At 34.1% G+C, this 10,432-nt stretch overlaps 1 protein-coding gene across 2 annotated transcripts in view; it reads right to left on the bottom strand.

Annotated features, from left to right (window-relative positions):
• The window catches only part of LOC145277708 (multidrug resistance-associated protein 1-like), a 320,419-nt gene that overhangs the window by 270,824 nt on the left and 39,163 nt on the right, over nucleotides 1-10,432 (bottom strand). For both annotated transcript variants that reach the window (XM_080129406.1, XM_080129407.1), the window contains exon 4: nucleotides 2,178-2,291. In XM_080129406.1, coding sequence (XP_079985532.1) covers nucleotides 2,178-2,291 — 114 coding nt within the window. The remainder of the gene's footprint in view (nucleotides 1-2,177; nucleotides 2,292-10,432) is intronic.

Consider the following 10,432-nt stretch of genomic DNA (forward strand, 5'->3'; position numbering starts at 1 on the left):
ACTTCTAAGACAGTAAACGACCAAGTTCTCTCCAATTCTCTCTCCTCTGATCTTGAGCATGTAGTACAATGGGGAAAGGAGTGGCTGGTTACTTTTAATGCATCTAAAACCAAGCTTCTCTCTTTACATCATCAACATTCTGATCCCCATCTGGCATCAATTGAAATGAATGGCTCTCGTCTTCAGGAGGCCTCAAGTTTTGACAAGCTTCTGAGCTTGACCATTACTCCTGATCTTAAATGGAACACGTACATCAAATTTGTTGCCAAGGCCGCTGGAAAAATGGTGGGATCTTTCTATCGATCCAGTAGATATCTCACTGCTGATGCAATTCTCTATCTATATAAGAGCCAGGTACATCCAAGGATGGAATACTGTTGCCACATCTGGGCAGGAGCTGCTAGAAAGGACTTGTCCTGCCTTGATAGAGTTCAAAATAGACTTCGTAGCCTCGTAGGAGATGTACTTTTCTCTTTCCTACAACCTCTATCTCACAGAAGAGATGTTGCGAGTTTGTTTCTGATGTATCGTTATTTTCATGGAAAGTGTTCGACTGAGCTTCAATCTATGGTCCCCCCTCGCCAAACTTTCACAAGAAACACTCGTCTAGCTGTAAACACTATCAATAATTCCCCCCACTCTTTATCTGTGCCTAAACCTAAACGTAGATTCCATGAACAAAGTTTTTTTATTAGAACTGCACGCCTGTAGAATTGTCTTCCGTTTTCCTGCTTTCTGGCTGACTACAATATGGTTGTCTTCAAGTCTAACGTAAATAAGTTCTTGATGAGCCGTTCCATATAAGTTATCAAATTTAACAAATTTTCATTACCAATGATTATTATATTGTCCAATTTCTACTGTACACTCTTTAACCCTTATCCTTGAGTGGCCTCTTAGCCTTGATAATGTGTTGATACCTATGAAAAAAAAAAAGAAAAAGTCCAATGTGAACAAGTTCTAATTGAATCGTCCCTCTAAGTAATCCAAGTTACAAAATTCCCACTGTTTACTATGCTAAAATCACAATGACTAATGTATACCTATTAACCCTTATCCTCGAGTGGCCTCTGGGCCTTGATAAGTGGTGACACCCATGTAAAAAAAAATTATATATATATATATAAATATATAATTATTTATAATTATATATATATATATATATATATATATATATAAATATATAATTATTTATAATTATATATATATATAAATATATAATTATTTATAATATATATAAATATATAATTATTTATAATATATATAAATATATAATTATTTATAATATATATATATATAATTATTTATAATATATATATATATATATAATTATTTATAATATATATATATATATAATTATTTATAATATATATATATATAATTATTTATAATATATATATATATATAATTATTTATAATATATATATATATATAATTATTTATAATATATATATATATAATTATTTATAATATATATATATATAATTATTTATAATATATATATATATATATAATTATTTATAATATATATATATATAATTATTTATAATATATATATATATAATTATTTATAATATATATATATATATAATTATTTATAATATATATATATATATATAATTATTTATAATATATATATATATATATATAATTATTTATAATATATATATATATATATATAATTATTTATAATATATATATATATATAATTATTTATAATATATATATATATATAATTATTTATAATATATATATATATATAATTATTTATAATATATATATATATATATAATTATTTATAATATATATATAATTATTTATAATATATATATATATAATTATTTATAATATATATATATATAATTATTTATAATATATACATATATAATTATTTATAATATATATATATAATTATTTATAATATATATATATATAATTATTTATAATATATATATAATTATTTATAATATATATATAATTATTTATAATATATATATAATTATTTATAATATATATATAATTATTTATAATATATATATAATTATTTATATATATATATATATATATATATATATATATATATATATATATATATATATATATATATATATATATATATATATATATAATTAAACACATAGGCTATTACGATACGGGATAAGAAAATGAAAACTTACATAAGTTAGCGCTTGAATGATCACAGCTTCATACACAACTGTTGGATGTTCATCTGTATAAGTATCTGTTAACAGCTCACCAAGGACCAGCCCAGCCAGTGCAAAACAGGTAAACTGAATATAAAATGAAATAAAAAATAAGGTATTCTGAGTTATTACCATTAGTTGACATGTGGTGTCACTAGGGGTTCATTTCTATAAAATGCTAGCAGCCATATTGGAAAAAAAATAGTTAAATTACAGACACAAGACGTGTTTAATTGTGGAGTATTAACAGTTGCACATAAGAACTGAAATAAGAATGATTTGCACAGGGAGTGTTCAAACAGCGTTAATAATAATGATAAATAATAACAAACAATAATGTCCATTGAGGACATTACTGCTGTGCATAAAAGAATAGCAACAAACACTTGCATAAAAATTTGAGGATATTTTTTATTGCTTGATTGTAGCGAATCAGTAGGATAAGAGAAAGACAGGAATGTAAGAAACGCGAGAATGGACAGAAGTTGATCTCTCACACTCATTATCCATCAGACTCTCTCAATCTTAATTTGGGTTAGTTTATATAACATTTTTGGACACGCATACATATATCTGCAAACACCCATTTTAAAAGTTCACCAATATTTTTCCCGATTCCAATATAATTACCAATTTTAATTTCGATTTATTTTTAAACCTCTAATTACTTAGAGTTGCAGTTTGCTATCATTATTTTTTTGATTACCGTAATGTTATATTTTTTCAAACGTAACAAATACACTTGTGGGGGTGGATGTAATCTATAGATAACATCCACACCCCACAGCACAATCATGTTGACACACTGGTTCACACCAGATCACCGAAGTTAAGCAACGTTGAGCCTGGCCAGTACCAGATGGGGTGACCATTTTGGAAGGCGAGACGCTGTATGTACCGCGAGGTGAAAATACCAGGTTGAGAAACTGGCACGGTTTATTCTTTTCTCGGGGGTAGATGAGACTCTCTTAAGCCTTGGTAGGCACCCAATGATGGTGTCACGATAAAAAAAAATACCCTTGATAGCCCTGGCGAAACATCAAGGTTTCAGCTATGGACGAGATTTGAATTACACTACAAACTCGATGTGACATTCCTCCTGCTTGAGTACGGAAGCATATTGAATTAACAAATGGTCTCCAAGTAGCATCTATATCGTGATGCTGGAGATGATTTTGATGACATTTTTTTTTTTTTTTGCACATTGTTGTCACTCTTCTATAAACAGCATCTAGCATTCTCAGTCATCAATTTAATACTGACTCCGCTCAACGTTGCTTAACTTTGGTGATCTAATGAAAAGCCGATGTGTCAACGTGATTACGTCGTATAGTAAGCTTATCTCCCTCCCCCGATGTGAAGATATGACACAACGTCGGGAAAGTGTGATTTGAAAAGACAGTGCCCTAGAAGAAGAGCACTGAAGCCTGCAAAAAAAAAAATATACCCATTCAGCCTATAAATAGGGGCGCCTCTGCCGACTATCAATAAACTAAATCAATCTTAAAGGGTGAGAAGGCAAAGTCTGGGAAGATTAACTTCCTAGAATCGCATGGGACCGTAACCGTACATAAACCAACAGGGAACAAACTATTTCAATAATTGACTTGACTCTGGTGGCTTTGTGGCCGAGGAATAACTTCTTGCTGGTCATATCATAAGCTATAGTTAAAACAGAAGGCCAGGTTAAACTGTTTAGCCTTGGGAAGTTAGCAGGCTATATGTACAACTATAACCTCAAACCTTTAACAAATAATCAAACATGACACGGTAGAGACTCTTTCAGTAGAGAGTAAAGTAAGATTTGTCAGTACTAAACTGTCTTTAAGCTTAAGATTTTTAGTATCTCATTATTATTTTTTATTAAACTATTATATTTAAGCTCCTTCTTTCCTTTGACCTTTCTCTTAATTGCTTTTTGAAAGTTAACTTTAATTATTATAATATTGTACATTTCTTTAATTATTAATCAAACCAAATTGTTATACACCTATAGTTATATTCGAGAAAACATAGATTTTCTTATCTAGATTAATATATATATATATATATATATATATATATATATATATAGAGAGAGAGAGAGAGAGAGAGAGAAAGAGGGAGAGAGAGAATCTGGATGAACAATGTGAAGAAAGTGAGTAAGAAAGTGCACGTTTTACCGACATGTTAGAAAGCAGCAGTAGCGGCAGGGAGGTGACGGTGGCTAAGTGGTTAACAACATGGACTGACAACTTGGGTGTGCCAAGTTCGAATCCAGTTTGTTCCACAGAAACACTTTCACTCAGGGAGATTGCTAACTTTCATATAGTCCCTTCTGTAAGAATTCTAATTAGAAAGATGTCAGGGAAACGAATGCCAACAATAATCATCTGATTCTTACGAAATGAATGGATGATACTCCTCCTCCTCCTCCTCCTCCTCCTCCTCTCCCTCAATAACAACAACAGCAGCAGCATCTCTGTCTGTTAGGTGTGGTGAAGACATGATAGCTTTAGAGCTACCTCATGTCTACATCAGGATCATACAATTTGAAGACATGATCTTTGTGAATTCTGTGCAGGTCTGATTCACTCCTTCTCCTCCTCTTGATTCTTAACAACAACAACAACAACAACAACAACAACAACAACAACCCTTCTTCACCGTAGGAGGTATTGTGGCAATATGAAAGTGTCAGAGTTATGCTGTATGGAACTTTGGATTCTGACAGGGACACCCATACCGGACAGGTCTACCATTCAGCAGCATTAAGGGTGCAACTTGACTAACAGGACTTCAGTGAAAATCCGGGAGGTGTTAGCATTAGGATGCATTGTCCTCTGGTCATTTTTGTTCTTATATGTACGAATGTGGCTAAGTGGTTAACGACACAGTCTGAATATCTGGGTGTGTCTAGTTCGAATCCAGTTCATTCCACAGAAACATTTTTATCAAAACACACACTTGAACTTGTGTCTAATCATCCCGGAAAGGAGGTAAATAAAATAACAAATAGCAATGGCCAATCAGGAGGACTTCATGCAGACTAGACGATCCTAAGGTACGATCTTTGTGAGCTCCATGCAGAAGTCAAATTCGCACCTCCTCTCCTCCTGGAGTGAGAGTAACAACATTTCATGTGCAATCAGCATGCCTTTGATCTGATCCAAACCTTTTGGCCTAGTGGTTAACGATGCAGGCTGACGACCTAGGTTTGCCAAGTTCGAATCCAGTTTGTTCCACATACACCTTGTCATTTAAGGATGTTGGCAACCTTCACATGGCGCACCCCATAAGTACCCAATATCCTTTAAAAAAAGAACATATACCACCAAGAATCATCATCAAAAATGGTGCTCAATAACAATAACAAAAACATTGAGGTACAGTGGGGGAAGAGGTGGCTGGTTACTTTTAATGCATTTAAAACCAAGCTCCTATCTTTACATCATCAACGCTCTGATCCCCATCTGGCATCAATTGAAATGGATGGCTCTCGTCTAGGGGAAGCCCCATGTTTTGATAAGCTTCTGGGCTTGACCTTTACTCCTGACCTGAAATGGAACACGTACATCAAGTCTGTTGCCAAGGTTGCTGGAAAAATGGTAGGATCCTTCTACCGCTCCAGAAGATATCTCACTGCTGATGCAATTCTCTATCTATATAAAAGCCAAGTACGTCCAAGGATGGAGTACTGCTGCCACATCTGGGCAGGAGCTGCTAAAAACAGCCTATCCTGCCTTGACATAGTACAAAATAGACTTCGTGGCTTAGTGGGGGATGTCATTTTCTCTTCCCTGCAACCTCTTTTCCACAGAAGAAACGTTGCGAGCCTGTCTTTGTTTTATCGTTACTTCCATGGCAAGTGCTCGTCTGAGCTCCAATCCCTGGTAACCCCCTCGCCAATCTTTCACAAAAAACACCTGTCTAGCTGAAACCACTGTCAAGAATTTTCCCTACTCTTTATCTGTGTCAAAACCAAAACGTAGATTCCATGAACAAAGCTTCTTTCTTAGAAGTGTACACCTCTGGAACTCTGTTCCGTTTGCCTGTTTCCCACCTGACTACAACCTGGATGTCTTCAAGTCCAACACAAACAAATACCTGATGAACCGCCCCCCCCTTAAGTAAGACACTTTATCAAATCTCAACACTAACGTACTGTACATGCAATAACCCTTATCCCTGAGTGGCTTCCGGGCCTTGATAAGTGGTGACCACCTTGCAAAAAAAAAAAAAAAAGGAAAAAGAAGAAGAAAACACTTAAAAAGAAATATGTATAAGTTCATCTCTGCCTTTTCTGAAATCTCCAACACATGCTAACAGGTAAAACAGACGTTAAACCGATGATGATGATGATGATGATGATCTTAAAAGATATATGATATATGTGAATAGCATTTAAACAATATTTTAATTACTGAGGAATATATACAGTAGAACCCTAGGATACGACATGAAAAATTAGTAGCAAAATACAGCACAGTACATAATATACATGTATGTAATCAAATAACATTACCATAAGGCGGGGCAAATACCGTGACCAGGGGCCGGAAAAACATCGTATTCCACATCGTAATCTGAAATAACCGTATCCTAGAAAATATTAGATCGACGCAAAAGTTTTTGGCCGGTTTCTAAAATATGTAATATGTTTTATGCATATTGATATTAGTTCAACATATCACCATGATTAATTTATAACTTTTTTTTTTATTTCAGATTATTAAAGTATTATTCATATTTTTTCTGCAATATTCTCACAAATGTTCACTCAAAAACGACCTTCTTTAGTCAAACAGAATGGAAGTCATCTTCTATCATGATAATGCTCGTTCTCATGCAACAATGCTGACGAAATATCTCCTAGGAGAATTTAGTTGGGAAATCATGGCCCATCCTGTATATTCTCTTCACCTAGCTCCCTCATTTATTTGGAGTATTACAAAACCATTTAATTAAGTTTTGAAAGAGGAAGTTGAAGATCAACATGATGAAAATTCCAGTAGTAACAGTGAGGAACTGAAAGACAATACTACAAGGCTGAGTAAAGGGAAAATAGTGGAATATAAAATAAATAAAGAAATAAGTGGGGAAAAAAGGAAAGATTATGAGTACACAACCAAAATCAACAGGAAATTATGACCATTGGTGGAATATAGAAGTAGAAGTATGAATGTCCAGTGTGTATCAATTGGGATAAGGTTGATCAGTAACAGAAGGAGATCATGAAGAATATGAAGAACAACTGAAGAAGAACAAGCAAAAGATGTGATTGGTGCAAAAGAAATAAATAAAAAAAAACATGAAAATTCATGAAGCATATGAATGTGCCCCTTACATAGACCAAAAATGCATATTAACAAGATGGGTAATAACAGTAAGTCAAGGATAAAAAAAAAAGATAATGAAAGCCTAGTTAAAATCATGAGAAGAGATTGAACACGAGTTAGATTCATATGTCGCATCAAAAAGTTAAAGAATTTTACAAGCGAGGCATTTATTAGCTCGTCGACATATACAGGGTCGTGCAGATAAATTGGGACTAAATTTAACAGCACATATCTTCCGTAATTTCTAACCTATGACTAAATTTGTTTTTGCAGAAAATCTATAAAACCTTTTGCTTTAATATTTCAGATCAAGATCTGGCATACTTCGCTCAAATATGGCGGAATTAGCACGAAGAACGACGATATGTGAAATGAGATGCGCCGGGAACTCTGTTTTGGACATTATTAAGAGCACAGGCTATGCGAAATCGACTGTTTATCGAGTTGTTGCTGCTTTTGATGCCGAGAGTAAGGTTCAGAGAAGTCGACACAGTCCCCGCAGTGATCGAAAGAGAACCAAAACATTCCTTGCTGGGCTGAAAAGGACGTTGAAGGCAGACCCAAGTCAGTCGATGTCAAAACTGGCACAAAAGCGCAGAGTGAGTCGTAGCACCATCAGCAGGGCAGTCAAGGAAGACCTTGGTATGAAGTCATACGTAAGGAGAGTCCGTAACCTTTTAACTACCCGCGCAAAAGCCCTAAGAGCTGAAAGATGCCCAAAGCTTCTGAACTATCTGAAACACAAAGGAGGACATGTCCGCGTTTTTGTTGACGAGAAAAAGTTCGTTGTTGATGAGGTTGCAAATCGCCAGAACACGGGTAATTTCCTACGATCCTTCAGAAGGTCCTCCTGTGATGCAGAGCAAAAATCCCGCCTCTATGATGGTTTTTGCAGCCGTCGCAAGTGATGGCAAGGTGATGCCTCCTCATTTCATCGAAGCGGGCCTTAAAATCAACACAGTACTTGAAAATTCTGAAAGATGTTTTGATGCCTTGGATACGTAGGAACTACGGCCCCTTCAAAGTGATGCTCGTTCAAGACTCTGCGCCCGCTCATGGAGCAAAGAAAGTTCAGGATTTCCTGAAGGAGAATCTTCCTTTGATGGTCCCGAAGGATATTTGGCCCAGCAGCTCCCCAGATCTGAATGTTTGTGACTATTGGCTGTTTGGCGTCATTGAGGGAGAGTCTAATGTAACTTCACATCCAAGTGTCAACTCTCTGAAGGCCGCCATTCGTCGGGCATTTCGTAATCTTGACCCCGAGAATATAAAAAGGAGTTGTTCACGGTTTCGCTCGAGAATCTCCCAAATTATTGACGCAAAGGGTGCTCACATCGAATGATTTTGTTCTGTAGACAATAAAGAAGAAATAAATATAAGTTAAAATTACGTTTTATCATTATTTGCCTTTGAAAATAGCGAATTTACAAAAAGTTATGTTAGTCCCAATTTAGCTGCACGACCCTGTAGAATCAAATTATGGAAGCTCATCGACTTATAGAACCAAATCATAAGCAACTAAGGTCGTTATTGTTGTAAATAACGATTTTCAAAATCATGCAGTTTTTCATATTTCCACTGGAAAATCTGTAAAAACCTGAATACCCCATGTAGTAGAAAATCCTGGGAACATGTTTACCAGAAAGAACAGTTGGAAATAAGTCATACACCATCCATTATGACGACGAAATTCCTACAGCTACATACCTAGAAAATGAGGCTATTAAGCCTAACGTACTGATATGGGACAAGAAGGAGAAAGTAGCAACCCTAGTTGAAGTAAGCGTCCCTAATGATGCTGGCCTTAACAGGGAGAGCGGGAGAAAATACCAAGGACTTATATACAACATGAAAAGAAACTGGAATCTTAAGAAGGTATTAATCATACCAGTCATTATAGGAGCAACCAAGCTAATGAAAAAGAATTTCAAAAACTATCTGGCGAATATACCCGGTGAACTAAGTACAAACGAAATACAAACAACAGCACTTAAAGGGACGGTTTGAATCTTAAAAAGATCTCTCGGTTGGAGTAGCTAAACTAATGGGAGAATGCTTGGCATCCGGTAAAATGCCCCATCCCCAGGAAAAACACAATGATAAGAAAATTAAAACAAAAAAGATGAAAGTTTCACTCTGCAAAAACTTTTACACTGATCCAATATTTAATTTTATTGCTGACATTTTTTTTTTAAATAAAAATGAACTCCATTGATAAGGTGCAAACAATCAATTACGCCCTGTTGCCATAGTTACAAATGGAAATGGGGTCAGTAAACATTTCACACAAAACTTGGTTATTTAAAAGGAAAAAAGTTCATTGGGAAATGTTCCAAGAGATAACGTTTACAAGGTAAAATACATAGCTATTAAACTATGTCTGGTTGTCGGTTAATAACCAAAGATAGTGACAAGTGAATAGATTGGTTTATGTTTACTTAAAAACCAAGTAAATAAGAGAAGAAAACTAGAACATGTGGTGCAAGAGGATAAAGTGATTTTGTACTCTTTATTGTCTATGGCAGCACTTCGAAGAGCATTGGTGATCAAAATCTTGCTGATTCTCTCTTTTCTGATATGTGATGAAAGAAGAGAAAAGTGGTTTGTTAGCTTCAACACCTCTAAAACAAGTTTCTCCCTTTTAGCTACCAATGGCCAGATCCTTGTTTTATGCCAATTAAAATGAATCTCTCTCTTTGAGGAAGAACCTGGTTTTGATAATCTCCTATGTCTGACTTTCTCTTGCTAGAAAAATAGTTGAATCGTTCTACGACTGCAAAAAGTATCTAACTCCTTATATATATATATATATATATATATATATATATATATATATATATATTATATATAATATATATATAATATATATATATATATATTAGTGCATATATATATATATATATATTAGTG

This window comes from Euprymna scolopes, chromosome 6, assembly GCF_053919585.1.
Source record: "Euprymna scolopes isolate OS-2025 chromosome 6, ASM5391958v1, whole genome shotgun sequence".
Lineage (NCBI taxonomy): Eukaryota > Metazoa > Mollusca > Cephalopoda > Sepiida > Sepiolidae > Euprymna > Euprymna scolopes.